This window comes from Trichechus manatus, unplaced genomic scaffold (genome assembly GCF_000243295.1).
Source record: "Trichechus manatus latirostris isolate Lorelei unplaced genomic scaffold, TriManLat1.0 scaffold00054, whole genome shotgun sequence".
Lineage (NCBI taxonomy): Eukaryota > Metazoa > Chordata > Mammalia > Sirenia > Trichechidae > Trichechus > Trichechus manatus.
The window spans coordinates 3,409,134-3,424,644 of NW_004443990.1; the positions used below are offsets into that span (position 1 = coordinate 3,409,134).

Below are 15,511 nucleotides of genomic sequence, written 5' to 3' on the forward strand. Positions count from 1 at the left end.
AAATCACATCATATGACAAAATGGTGGACAGTCATACAATACTGGGAATCATGACCTGGCCAAGTTGACAGATATTTTTGGGGGACACAGTTCAATCCATGACAGTTATCTAGTGCTATAACAGAAATACCACAAGTGGATGGCTTTAACAAAGGGAAATTTATTCTCTCACATTGTAGGAGGCTAGAAGTCTGAATTCAGGATGCCAGCTCCAGGGGAACACTTCCTGTCTCTGTTGGCTCTGGGGGAAGGTCCTTGTCAACAATCTTCCCCTGGTCTAGGAGCTTCTCATCACAGGGACCCCAGGTCCAAAGGACACACTCTCCTCCTGGTTCTTCATTCTTGGTGGTAGGAGGTCCCTATCCTCTCTACTCCATTCTCTCTTTTATATCTCAAAAGAGATTAACTTAAGATATAACCTAATCCTGTAGATTGAGTCCTGCCTCATTAACATAACTGGCTCTAATCGTGGCTCATTAACATCATAACCAAAACCAAACCAAACTCATTTCCTTTGAGTTGATTCTAACTCATAGCGCCCCTATAGGACAGAGTAGAATTGCCCCATAGGGTTTCCAAGGAGCGGTTGGTGGATTCGAACTGCCAACCTTTTGGTTAGCAGCCGAGCTCTTAACCACTGTGCCACCAGGGCTCCCATTAACATCCTAGAGGTTAGGATTTACAGCACATAGGATAATCACATCAGATCACAAAATGGTGGACAACCACGCAGTACTGGGAATCATGGCCTAGCCAAGCTGACACACATTTTCGGGGACACAGTTCAATCCATAACAGTAACAATTACATTTGCTTTTGAAAAGATCTATTGGACTGCCTGAGGGGAGTCTGTGGGCTGGTCTAGTCAACCACTGTAGAGAGATTGTGGTGGCTTCAGCTCACTGCACTGAGATAATAGACACAAGACAGGAGCTCCCTGGACTCCCACTGCCACTCTTCACTGTGCGTGGGCCTACACTGTGTCTCACTTTGTGTCAGCGTAATGATTAAGTGCTACAGCTGCCAACCAGAAGGTCAACAGTTCGAATCCATTTACAGAGGTTTATTATGTTCACAAGCAAGTCCACTGGCAGGAGGTCATTTGTGCAGCATTTTGTAGATGTTTGTGTCAAAACTTAATATTCTTTTCATAAGGACGTAGGATACAAGTTTGCACTCAATGTTACCATAAAATGTACATTTCATGTTATGTTAATATGTTTTTTTCTCTCCCCTAGGTATTTTTATAAATATATAAGATAGCTTTGAATGCAAAGCAAATGAGCTGATTCTTTTTTCATTACTAGTACAAGTTTCCAAAGGTAGACACATCCCTGTCTTCAGGGATCACTAATCCTGCCTTCTGTCCTGGTAGGATTTCATGTTAACAGGTTTTGATGATCATTTAACCAGATAAAATATATAAAAGATCTAGGAAAATTCCTAAAGGAACATTTAGTGAACACAGGATAATAAGAAAAGCATTTTAGCCTTTGTACTCACTTTGTTTTCCTGGGGTTTAATTAAGTATTTTGTTCACATTTCCAGTTACTCAGTTTCTAAACTCTTGTTTCCTTTTTGGCAAATGTGTGTTTTCTCACCCATACTAAGGTGCTATAATGAAGCAAATATATGGTATGTAATAGACATTGTCTCTAAAATGTTATTTATATTTTAAAATATAAGCATTTCTGGCTTTAGAAAAACACATTTGGCCCAGAGATCATGTTGTATATAAGCCATTGGCAACAATCTGGAATAAAAAAATTTAGTTCAGAACTTTTTTTTTCTTTCTTTTTTTTTTTTTTTTTTTTTACAGGAGACTTAATGGAAGATTTAGTTCCCCATCCAGAATTCAAGATGCTGGGTGTGCGTAACATTCCTCAGATGTCTGAGAACTCACTGGCATATAGCACGTTTACTTGGGCTGGCCTTCTCAAGCATTTGAGACAGATGCTCATCTCTAATGCGAAAATGGAAGAAGGTAACGGGTATTTTAAAAATATACAACCCACAAGCTGGGAAAAGTGCCTGTCCTGGAACTCTCAATATAAACTGGCTTGGGCTGGTTAGAATAGTGGTCCCTTCTTCTGGCCAGGGAAGCTCCTGCAGAAATTCACCAAGGCATCCCAGAAAGGCTTCTTAGTCATTACAGTTTCATTTCCAAAAACCATTTCAGATGAGTGTCACATGATTTTTCCAAATTTTAATTTTATTTTAATCAAAGTAGTTTATGAATGAACAGTGTACAAAATCAAGTACACCTTCTCCTCACTTATCAACTCTCTCATTATCTGACATTTTGTATTTACAACGATAGTAAAAATCTACTATCCAACTATTTTGCACATTAACGACGTACGTCTGGCAGTAATGAATGCCTAGGTGCAAGGCGAGAATAACACTGGCTTTGATGGTTAAGGCTGTGTGTCAACTTGGCTGGGCCATGATTCTCAGTGGTGTGGCAACTATGTAATGATGTAATTTGGCAGTTATGTAATGACTCACCTTGCACCTAGGCGTTCATTACTGCCAGACGTACATCATTAATGCGCAAAATAGTTGGATAGTAGATTTTTACTATCGTTGTAAATACGAAATGTCAGATAATGAGATAGTTGCTAAGTGAGGAGAAGGTGTACTTGATTTTGCACGCTGTGATGTAATTTGATAGTTATGTAATGATGTAGTCATCCTCCGTTTTGTGATCTGATATGGTAATCCTCCATTTTCTCGTAATACCAGTTTCTTCTGTTGCATAGCACAAGGAAACAACGTTCAGCAAACACTTGCCTTTGGAAACCTAACCATGTCAATAAGTGAGGAGAGGGTATAGTCAAAAACTCATACATTGCACTGTATGTAAACAATATCTTAATTTAAAATAATCAAGTAATGGTACAGTATGAACTTATAACAGGGAAAACAGCAGTCCCCTGTTCTACACTTGCCTACTCCCCAGCTGAAGCTACTTTTAACATTTTTAGCTGTTTCTTCTGGACTTTGCCTTCATATTTCTAAATATTATGCTCATACTATTATTCGTTTTATTTTTCAGTTTTAGATATTATCCATTGCCTTCCTAATGTGAAAAATGAGGATTGAAACTTTTTATACCACTTCTACACACACACACCACACATACATACTCATCTCCCTTCATTCTTCCAATATAGTTAAAATATATTGTTTGGTTAGATAAATTTTCAGTGTTTATATTACTTTGACTATGTAAATATTACTCACAGTTGAGCCATGTACTGTGTGCACTGATTATATTTTATTTCATGTATAATTAATTTTTTATTCCTAGAGTTAATAATTATATTTATTTGGTTGATATTCTGTGTATCTATTACTAATCTGTCCCTAAACTTTGCTGTAAAAATGAATGCCTTCTCAGAATGTTCAAACCCATCAGGTAATCTATTCTATCATCTGCTTGGAGAAATCTCTCCAGGCCTGATGAACAGCTGACACTGGCATCTCTCTTTGCCTCATCCTGTATTATATCCCATTTCCTGGCTTTCAGATCTTCCTCTGTTTTGGCTTGTTTCCTCATTTTGATGGATATACCTTTCAGTAGCTTCCTCAGGAAGGAAAAACTTAACAATATACATTTTTTAATTTTCATTGTGGTAAAATATATATAATGAAACATTTGTGATTGTAACCATTTTGAAGTGTACAGTTTAGTGACATTAATTATCCTCACCATGTTGTGTAACCATCACCACTATCCATTTCCAAATGGTTTTTATCACCCTAAACAGAAACTCAGTAGCCTTTAAGCAATAACTCCCCCCTCCCCCTACCACCCAACCCTGGTAACCCCTAATAAAATTTAGTCCCTATGCATTTGCCTATTCTAGATATTTCATAAGTGGTATCATACAATATTTGTCCTTTTGTGTCCGACTTATTTTACTTCGTATGTTTTCAAGGTTTATCCATGTTGTAGCATGTATTAGAACTTCATTTCTCTTTATAGCTGAATAATACTTCATTGTATAAATATACCACATTTTGTTTATTCATTTATGTGTTGATGGACACATGGGTTGTTAACACTTTTTGGCTATTGTTTATAATGCTGCAGTGAATACTGGTATACAGGTATCCATTTGAGTCTCTGTTTTCAAGTCTCTTAGGAATAGAATACCTAGGAGTAGAATTGCTGGGTCCTATCGTAATTCTGTGTTTAACTTTTTGAGGAACCACCAGACTTTTCTCCACAGCAGCAATGGATGAGGGTTCCAATCTCTCCATGTCCTCAACAACACTTGTTATTTTCTGATAATAGCCATCCTAGTGAGTGTGAAGTGATACCTTATTGTGGTTTTGATTTACATTTCTCTAATGACTAGTGGGGGCCCTGGTGGCACAGTGGTTAAGAGCTTGGCTGCTAACCAAAAGGTCGGCAGTTCGAATCTACCAGCTGCTCCTTGGAAACCATATGGGGCATTTTTACTCTGTCCTATAGGGTTGCTATGAGTCAGAATTGACTCGACAGCAATGGGTTAATGCCTAGTGAAGTTGAGCATCTTTTCATGTGTTTATTGGTCATTTGTGTATCTTCTTTGGAAAAATGTATATTCGAGTCCTTTACTCATTTTTAAATTGTGTTTTTGTGTTTTTGTTGTTGATGGAAGGTAAAAATTTTAAGGCTACAAATGGCATTATTCTGCCCTCACATTTGATTGATGGTGTGGCTGAGTATATGATTCTAGACTGGGAATCATTGCTGTTAACTTCCAACTTCCATGTTGCTGTCCCATGTCATTTTGATTCCTAATCCTATTTTTTTTCTCTCTTGAAGATTTTAAGATTTTTTCTTTGTGCCTAGAATTTTGAAATTCCTTTGTGTAGGTCTTTTGTTTATCTCTGCAGAGATACTGTTATCTCAGTAGAATGTAAGCTTATCAGAGCAGAGATTCTTATCTGTTTTGTCCACTGTTGTATCTGGAACTGTGGTTCCAGCATACAGCAAATGCTGAATAATTACTTGCTAAATAAATGAATGAATCCATTACATTAGACATTCAGTGGACCCTCATGGACATAGTAAGGTGGCCTATCTGGCCATTTTAGTGGTGGGCCCCAAAATGGTATTCCTTATGAATTTTATCTCTTGATTAATTATACCTCTTCTCTGATCTTTCTTGAAGGCAGAATAAGCTTGGCTACCAGCCTTCTCAGATATGAACTGGGAAAAACAAGGGCTATTCTATTTCCCCGTGAAACCAGTTGCAGTAGAGTCCATTCTGACTCATTGCGACCCTGTGTGTGTCAGAGTAGAGCTGTGCTCAATAGCGTTTTCCAAAAACAAAACAAACCAGTTGCCATCCAGTCGACCCCATGTGTTGCAGAGTAGAACTGTGCTCTATAGAGTTTTCAAGGCTATGACCTTTCGGATTGCTAGGCCTTTCTTCTGAGGCATCTCTGGGTGGGTTCAAATTACCAACCTTTTGGTTAGTAGTCAAGCGCTAACCAGGGATTTCTATAGGGGTTTTTTCCCAGTGGCTGATTTTTCAGAAGTAGATTGCCAGGCATTTCTTCTGAGGAGCCTCTGGTGGACGTGAACTTCCCAACTTTTTCTTAGCAGTGGAGTGTGTTAACCATTTGCAAAATTTCAGTAAGGTGCTCTGCAAGGGTGTGCCTGGTGTCACTGAGGCCAGATGCTCACTGGTGTAGCCTTTCCAGACAGGAGACCCCCCTCTAGGATGGAGAAGGGGTGAGGGGCAGCCCCTCTGCTTCAGGGAGTGGGGGAAGAGATCTGGGGCTCCCCCTGCTTCTCATACAGATTTTGAACCAATTTCCCTGTTTCCCCCTCTTTTAGAAGTGACTGGCCTGCTTCTAGGACCTCCACTGTGGGCAGAAGTTTCTGCTACGTCAGTAACCACTGGTTCATTTACTTTCCAGCTTCCAAAACTTTGTTGTCATTATCTTCTCTTCTGTTCTTTTTTCTCGTTTATGTCCTTAAAAAAATCCCTTTATTGTCTTCCTAGTGGGATTTTGGGAGAGACTGGCAGTAAACTAGTGTGTTCAGTCTGTCCTGTTTAACTGGAAATCACTACTATGTGTTATTTTAGTAGAATATATTTTATCCCAGAGTAACTTAAAGTTATTTATTTATACTTAGGTTTCTCTCCTATGAAAGTTGATTTCCTCTACAGTTACTTGAAATATGATATGGATTTTAAATTATAGTGCCAGAGGTTTGAAGATGAGTAGAAAGTTCACATCTTAAAGTAGTACTTCCCAAATATTTTGGCTGCAGTACTTGTTTTTCTAGCAATACCTGTGAACATCTCAAGGAACACAGTGTTCCTCAGGGTAGTGTGGGACATGCTGCTCTTGACTCTCTAAGGTCAATAAACCATGGTTTGCTTAGTCATTTTCCCATGCTGGACTTTTAGGGTATTAACATTTCTTCACAGTTATTGGTAGATCTTTGAACATATAAATGTTTTCATGTATATATGTGTGTATCGTATGATTATGTTGTTAGGTGATGTCGAGTCGATTCTGAGTCAGTGACTACATGTGACAGAGTAGAACTGTCCCATAGGGTTTTCTTGGCTGCAGTCCTTACAGGAGCAGATCGCCAGGTCTTTCTCTTGGGGAGCTGCTGGGTGGGTTCCAGCTGCCAACGTTTCGGTTAGCAGCCAAGAACTTACCTGTGTACCACCAGGGTTCCTTTCATATATGATTGTATTAATTTATATAAAAATGTATATAATATATTTATGGCATTGATCAGGTTGAAGGATATAGTTTTGTAACTGTTTATATGCTGTCAGGCTGCTCTTATCTCTATTTCCACATGTCCTAGCAAGGGGGGAATGAGTGATCCAGGAGGTAGCAAGACGGAAGTTGCAATGTCATTTATAACCTAGCTTTGGAAGTCACACACCATTGTTTCTGCAACATCATTTTAGTTACTAAGGTCAGCCCTATCCAGTGTTGAAGGGGCCTATGTAAGGGTATGAACTCCAGGAGGCTGGCTACCACAACCTGCCCTTTGTCATCTGATGAATGATGTCCCTCCCATATGCAGAATATACTCACCCCTCCCAAGGCCTCCAAAAAGTCACATCCTGTTAGTGCATCAACACAAAGTCCAGAATCTTGTCTACACCAGGTGTAGATTTATATTCCTCAGGTAAGACTCCTTGAGTACAGTTCCTTGCTCCCCTCACACCCAGCAGGCATAGGGTAACTGTGGTAGATACTCCCTTTCATAAAGGGGGAAAATGGAAGACACACAGGAGTCAGTGGTCCATGCAGAGTTTTTAAAAAACAAAGCTGAGATTACATTACCAGTTGCCACTGAGTTGATTCTGACTCATGGTGACCTCATGTGTTGCAGAGTAGAACTGCGCTCCGTAGGGTTTTCATGGCTGTGACCTTTTGGAAGCAGATCACCAGGCCTCTCTTCCAAGGTGCCTCTGGGTGGGTTCAAACCACCAACTTACCGGTTAGTAACCCAGCACTTAACCTTTTGTGCTACCCAGGGACTCTGGGATCACATTATACATATTTTATCGTTCTCCAACTTTTGTTCAACAACAATATTTTGTGGCCTTCTTTCTCATTCAGTATGTTTAGACATGCCTCATTCTTTTTAACAGCTACGTAGTTTTATATAATATATATGTGCCATAATTTATTACCTGCTCATCAATTAAAGAGTCAAGTAATTCTACAAGGCTGATTGTTAAAAAGATCAGTCTCCCACATTCCCCTATTTTCTCCTTCCCAGAGGCAACCATTTTTAAAAAGCCTTGCAGTTTTGTTTTGTTTTTTTTTTTTTACTATCTTCATCCATTTGTTGCCATTTCTTGATTTTTCAGTCATTTAGATATTAATCATTTACTTCTCACTATGGAAGGTTATGATTGAGCTTTTTTTCACACTGGTCCCCAAGCCTTACAAACACATATACTCTCTGTCCCATCCTTCCACTATAGTACCATCATAATTTAGTTAAAGTAATATTCACCTGTATATTATGATTATGTAAACACTGTTCACAGCTGATCCACATAGTATACTGTGATTACTTTTCCTTTCTTGCACAATTTTTTGTTTTCTTTAGAGCTAATAATTGCCTTCTTTCATTTGCTTAGTTTTTCTATGTACGTGTCACTTATTCAACCACAAATTTCTCTCTGGTTGGCTACATTTTCTCTTGATATATTCAAACTGATCAGGTATTCTATCAATTTCACCTTCTTAAATCAATCTCTCATAGTACCTTCTGACCTGCTCCAATCTAGACTTTCTGCCCTCTACAGTCAGTGCACGTTTGTCATCCTGGAGAGTCCCTTTGCCTGTCTCCTGTGTTGGATATTCTGCTTGGAGGGTTTAGATATAGCCCCAGTGATCTGGGGGAAGATGCGTGTGGGGTCATCATTGTCATAGTTTTCACTTGATCTCTCTGGTTTTTCAGTACAGCACAGCAGTTGCCATCAAGTCATCTTTGACTCATGGCTACCCCATGTACGTCAGAGTAGAACTGTGTTCCGTGGGGTTTTCAGTGTCTGACTTTTTGGAAGTAGATCACCAGGCCTTTCTTCTGAAATATCTCTAGGTGGACTCGAACCTCCAAACTTTCAGGCAGCAACCAAGCACATTAACCATTTGCACCACCCAGGGACTTCCTCTGTCTCTGTGTATTTGCCTGTTCTGGACCTTTCATATAAATGGGATCATACAACCTAAAGTTTTTCGTCTGGCTTCTTTCACTTAGCCTAATGTTTTTTGAGGTTCATCCATGTTATGGTATGTATCAGTAATCCATTTATTTTTATTGCTGAGTAGTATTCCACAGAATGGATATACCACATTTTGTTTGTATGTCTAATAGTTAATGGACATTTGGATTATTTCCACATTTTGGCTGTTATGAACATTCATGTACAAGTCTTTGTGTAGACATAATGTTTTCATTTCTCTTGGGTAGACTCCTAGGAGTGGAATTTCTGGGTCAAATGTTAAGTCTATGTTTAATCTTTTAAGAAACTGCTAAACTGTTTTCCAAGGTGGCTGCACCATTAACATTCCCACCGGCAATGTATGATGGTTCTAGTTTTTCCACATCCTGGTCAACATCTGGTATTGTTAGTCTTTTTGATTATAGCCATTCTGATAGGTGTGTAGTGATACCCTATTGTGGTTTTCATTTGCATTTTCCTAATGACTAATGATGTTGAGCAGTTTTTCATGTGCTTATTAGCCATTTGTGTATGTTTTTTGGTGAAATTTCTATTCAGATCTTTCCCCAGTTTTTTATTGACTTATTGGTCTTCTTGAGTTAAGCATACCAAATTTTTGATTTGTTGTATTTCTATTTTTGCTGAAAATCAATCTGTTACTATGCACTGAATGTTAGCCCTATCCTATGTATCATTTAAGAGAGTATTTTCTTTTTTTAATATTTTATTGTGTTTAAGATGAAAGTAAAAGCAGATTAGGTTCCCATTTAACAATTTTTACACAAATTATTCAGTCATATTGGTTACATTTTTCACAATATGTCATTATTCTCATTCATTCTGTTCTGGTTGTACCATTTCCAGTACTCTTGTTTCCCTGCCCCCTTACCTTCTCATCTTTGCTCTAGAGTAATTTTTGACTATTTGATCCCGATAGATGATTAGATGATTTTTTTTTTAAAGAAGCTCATTACTCACAGATGATATTCTTTATTTTGTGAGCCAATCTGTTAGTTAGCTAAAAGGTGACCTCAAGGGATAATTTCAGTTTAAGGTTTAAAGCATATCTCAGGGTGATAGTCTCAGGGAGTCCTCTAGTCTCAACCAGTCTGGACTTTTTAAGAATTTGAGTTCTGGTCCACATTTTTCTCCCATTCTGTTAGGATCTAGCTAATGTTGCCCTGATAAGAACAGTCCGTAGTGGTAGCCAGGTACCATCTAGTTCTGGTCTCAAGGTGGACAAGGCCGTGGTTCGTGTGGACCATTAGTCCTGTAGACTAATTTCTTCCCTAAGCCTTTGGTTTCCTTCTTTCTCTTTTGTTCCAGATGAGTAGAAACCAATAGTTGCATTTTAGATGGTTACTCACAAGCTTTTAAGACCCCAGACATTAGTTACTACATTGGGATATAAAACATGAACTTTGTGAACTATATTATGCCAATTGACTGAGTCGTCCCTTGAGAGTATGGTCCTAAGTCTTCAAGCCCCAAAAACCAATCTTGCGAGGTGTTTGGTTATGTTTAAGAAGTATTCGTACCTGTGTCCCCTATGTGGTTTATTATGTGTGTTCATATCCATGTGTGCACACACATATCTGTATGTACATATGCCTATAGATACTTCTATCTATGCCTACATATGTACCCACATAGTCGTACTCGTATACTTATATGCCTATATACATATTTGTGTAACCACACACAGATTTTTTTGGTTGTTGTTGCCAGATTATACTTGTCATATCCTTTACCAAAGACATCCTTTTCTATTGTGCACTTCTTGGTGACATCACTTATGTTGGTCAAGCTGTGCGTACTTCACCTATATTCGATGCTACCTTTCCCATCACCAAAACTAACAAGTGTCTACTATCTTGAGAGTCCTTCCCCCTCCCTTCAATCCCTGGTAACTTCCAACGAGCATTAGTCTCTGTGTATATACAGTAAAACCTGTGAAAGCCGGAATTGGTGTAAGGCAGAATCCTGTCAAAGAAGGAAAACTAAAATATTTTCCACTCAAAGGTGCGTAGAAGAGAGGTAAGACTGTACCCTGTCAAAGGTGGAAGGAAAACTTGTGAGACATGGAAAAACAAGGTAGTCCCGTTGAGTTCTGGTTATCACAGGTTTCACTGTATCTATTCTTATCTTTTTATAAATGTGCAATCATACAATATTTGTCCTTTTGTGATTGACTTGTTTCACTCAGAATGACGTCCTCCAGATTCATTCACATTATATGATGTTTTGAGGACTCATCATTATTCTTTATGGTTGCATAGTATTCCATTTTATGTTTGTACCACATTTTGTTTATCCATTCATCTGTTGATGGGCACTTAGGTTGTTTCCATGTTTTTGCTATTGTGAATAATACTGCAATGAACATATATATGCATATGTCTATTTGTGTCACTGCTGTTAGATCTCTAGGGTATATACCTAGAAGTGGGATTGATGGATCATAAAGTATTTCTACTTCTAGCTTTTTGAGGAAGTGCCATACTGTTTTCCAAAGTGGTTGTACCATTTTTACAATCCCACCAGCAGTGGTTAAGGGTTCCAATCTCCCCATCACCTTGTCAGCATTTGTTGTTTTCTGTTTTGTTTTGTTTTTTATCAGTGCCATTTAGCAGGGGTGAGATGGTATCTCATTGTAGTTTTGATTTGCATCTCTCTAATGGCTGATGATCGCAACCATCTTTTCATGTGTTTGTTGGCTGCTTGAATGTCATCTTTGATGAAGTATCTGTTCATGTCTTTTGCCCATTTTTTAATTGGATTGTCTTTTTGTTGTTGAGTTGTTGATGTTTTCTGTATGTTTTAGAGATTAGATCCTTATCAGAAATGTTGTTCTCAAAGATATTTTTCCCAGTCTATAGGCAAGAGAGTATTTTCTTAAAATATTCATATGACTAGTGAATTTTCAGTCCTATTTTTGTTTTGTGTTTCTACAACCGTTAATATTTTTTTGTGTTTTACTAACGTATATAAAGTAAAATTCATCCTTTTTAGGAGTATAGTTTTATGCATTTTGACAAACTTATATGGCGTGTAATCATCACCACAATTAAGATAGAATATTTCCATCTTCCCAGAAAGATTCCTTGTAACTCTTTGGACCTAATCCCTTCCCTCCACTTCCAGTACTCGGCAACCACTGATCTGATTTTTATCCCTATAGTTTTACCTTTACCAGAATGTCATTGCCTTAGTTATCTATCGCTGCTATAACAAATGCCACAAGTTGGTGGCTTAAAAGGAGCCCTGGTGGTGCAGTGGTTAAGCAGTTGGCTGTTAACTGAAAGGTGTGTGGTTCGAACCCACCAGCTGCTCCGTGGGACAAAGAATGTGGCAGTCTGCTTCCGTAAAGATTTATAGCCTTGGTAACCCTATGGGGCAGTTCTACTCTGTCTTATAGGGTAGCTATGAGTTGGAATTGACTCAACAGCAATGGGTTTCTTTTTGGTTTGGGTGGCTTTAACAAATAGAAATTTATTTTCTTACAATTTACGAGGCTAGAAGTCCAAATTCAGGGTGCCGCCTCTAGGGGAAGGCTTTCTCTCTGTCATCTCTGGAGGAAGGTCCTTGTCTCTTCTGAGCTTCTGCTTCTGAGCAATGTTCACGTGGCTTAGCATCTCTCTTCCCCCATCTCTGCTCTGCTTGCTTGTTCAATCTCTTTTATATCTCAAAAGAGGTTGACTCAAGATACACCCAACACTACATAACCAAATACCTCGTGGGACTGAATTACCAGGCTTGAAGGCTAAGGACCATAGTCTCAAGGGACAGCTAGGTGAATTGGCATAATATTGTTCATAATGTTCTACATTCTAGTTTGGTAGGTAGCATCTGGGGTCTTAAAAGCTTCTGAGCGGCCACCTAAGATAGATCTATTGGTCTCTTCTTGTCTGGAGCAAAGGAAAATGAAGAAAACCAAAGATCCAAGGAAGCAATTAGTCCAAAGGACTAATGGCCCACATGAATCACAGCCTCCTCTAGCCTGTGACCAGAAGAAATAGATGGTGTCTGGCTACCACTACTAATATTTCTGACCAGGAATACAATGGAAGGTCCCGGTTAGAAAGGGAGAAAAATGTAGAACAAAAATCAAATTCTTAAAAATAGACCAGATTTACTGGTCTCATGGAGACTGGAGGAACCCCTGAGACTGTTGCCCTAAGACACCCTTCTAACTTGGAACTGAAGCCACTCCTGGAGTTCAGCTTTCAGCCAAATAATAGTGTGGCCTACAAAATAAACAATAGCACCTGTGAAGAATGTACTCCTGAGAACTATCAACTGTACAAGACCAAAAGGGCAATATTTGTCCAAAAGCAAAGATGAGAAGACAGGGAGTGGCAGGGAAACCGGACAGATGGAAACAGGGAACCCAGGGTAGAAATGGGGAGAGTGCTGAAATATTGCAGGGATTGCAACCAGTGTCATGGAACAATTTGTGTATGAATTATTGAATGGGAAACTAATTTGCTATGTAAACTTTCACCTAAAGCACAATAAAATGTTTTTTTTAAAAAAAGATACACCCTATGCTAATCCTGCCTCATTAACATAACAAAGACAACCCATTCCTAAATGAGATTATAATCACAGGCATAGAGGTTAGGATTTAAAACACGTATTTTTGGGGGACAGAATTCAACCCGTAACAGTCATATAAATGGAATCATACAGTATGTAGTCTTTTCAGTCTGGCTTGTTTCACTTACAATAATGCCTTTGAGATTCAGCCTTGTAAACTGTGTTTCCAAGGAGTGGCTGGTGGATTCAAACTGCCAACCTTTTGGTTAGCAGGTGAATGTTTAACCACTGTGCCACCAGGCCTCCATATCAGTAGTTAGTTCCTCTTTATTGCTGAGCAGAATTCCATCGTATGCATGTACCACATCCATTAATATTTGATGATGACTATTTCATGTCTTTCTCAGAATTGAGTAGTTTGAATAACTTTATGTTGACAAGATAATAATTTTTAAACTTTTAGGGGAAAAAACGGAGCCCTGGTGGCACAGTGATTAAGTGCTACGGCTGCTAACCAAAAGGTCGGCAGTTTGAATCCACCAGCTATTCCTTGGAAACCCTATGGGCAGTTCTACCCTGTCGTATAGATAGGGTCGCTATGAGTCGGAATCGACTCGACAGCAACAGGTTTGGTTTTTTTGTTTTAGAGGAAAAACAGCTTTTACCTATCAAATAAAAATTTATGTAAAATGCATATACCACAAGATACTTCTCTTCTCTTGTTCAAAGCCATTTATAAAGTCTTTTCCTTTTTTCCCTTTTTTTGGTAGGTATCAATTGGCAGGTACGGCCCCCTTTATCAGGACTTCCTGCTCTTGGCAAAATGTCTTTCAACAAAGAGCTACATTTTAACACTTCCATTGCTAACTTAGTCATCCTTCGTGGGAAAGACGCGCAAAGTGCAGACCTGGGTAAGCGGAAATTAAGATGCACATTTTACATAGATGATGATAATAAAGGATCTCTGGATTTATTCTTAAGGAAAGAAAAATAATAACTATGTTTTAGTGGCAAAATAGAGTAAAACCATTGTTTCAGGTGGTACATGACTAAAAACCAAAATAGAAGTGGTTTAAACAAGATCCACGTTTAATTCTCTCTTCTGAACATCTAGTTGCTCTGTGGGTCACCTTGTGGCTTCGTCCTTATAGTCCACGACAACTGCTTGCATTCCAGCCATGAAGTCCACGTAGGAACGAGCAAAGAAGGGTGTGCTTCCTCCTCCTAAAGTAGCACATCACACTTACATTTATATCCCATTGACAAGGACTGAGTCATGTGCTGTGCCTGGCTGCAAGTGAGTCCATGAGCTCAATTAAAATTTTGGGGTTCTGTTACTAAGGAAGAAAGGGAGAACAGGCATTGCGGGACAACTAGCAGTCTCTGTGACGAGTATTTTCTTATAAAATTGTCAGGAAGTTGAAAAAGCATTACTCTGTACATCAAAGGACTTTATCAGCAAAGTGAAGAGATAACCTCCAGATTGGGAGAAAATTTTTGGGACCCATATATCAGATAAGGGTTTAATATCTAGAATATATAAAGAACTCCTACAGCTTAACAAGAAAAAGACACACAACCCAATCAAAAAATGGGCAAAGATTTGAATAGATATTTCACCAAAGAAGATATACAAATGGCCATGAAAAGATGCCCAACCTCATTAGCCATTAACCAAAAAAAAAAAACCCACCAAAAAGACAAAACCCATTGCCATCGAGTCAATTCCAACTCATAGTGACCCTATAGGACAGAACAGAACCGTCTCACAGGGTTTCCAAGGAGTGGTTGGTGGATTCAAACTGCTGCCTGTTTGGTTAGCAGCCACAGCTCTTAACCACTGTGCCATTAAACCAAAAAACCTGTTGCCATCAAGTCAGTTCCGACTCATAGCGACCCTATAGGGAGGTGCAAATCAAAACCACAATGAGATACTACTTTACCCCTACTAGGATGGCTGAGATGAAAAAAAAAAAAACCCAAAAACAACAAATGTTGGCGAGGATGTGGAGAAATTGGAACCCTCGTCCATTGCTGGTGGGAATGCAAAATGGTACAGCTGCTGTGGAAAACAATTTGGCAGTTCCTCAAAAAATAAACATAGTATTTACTAACTAGATAGTAGATAAGAATTATCTTAGGTGAAGGGAAGACAGCACACCCTACAGGGGAAGTCAGCACAACTGGACTAAACCAAAGCTAAGAAGTTTCCTGAATACAGTCAAACACTTTGAGGGACAGAGTAGCAGGGG

General features: G+C 38.8%; 1 protein-coding gene across 3 annotated transcripts in view; it reads left to right on the forward strand.

Moving 5' to 3' along the window:
* The window catches only part of TUBD1 (tubulin delta 1), a 30,138-nt gene that overhangs the window by 7,977 nt on the left and 6,650 nt on the right, over positions 1 to 15,511 (forward strand). For all 3 annotated transcript variants that reach the window (XM_023732701.1, XM_023732702.1, XM_004377852.2), the window contains exons 6-7: positions 1,820 to 1,984; positions 14,030 to 14,170. In XM_023732701.1, the coding sequence (XP_023588469.1) occupies positions 1,820 to 1,984; positions 14,030 to 14,170 (306 nt within the window). The remainder of the gene's footprint in view (positions 1 to 1,819; positions 1,985 to 14,029; positions 14,171 to 15,511) is intronic.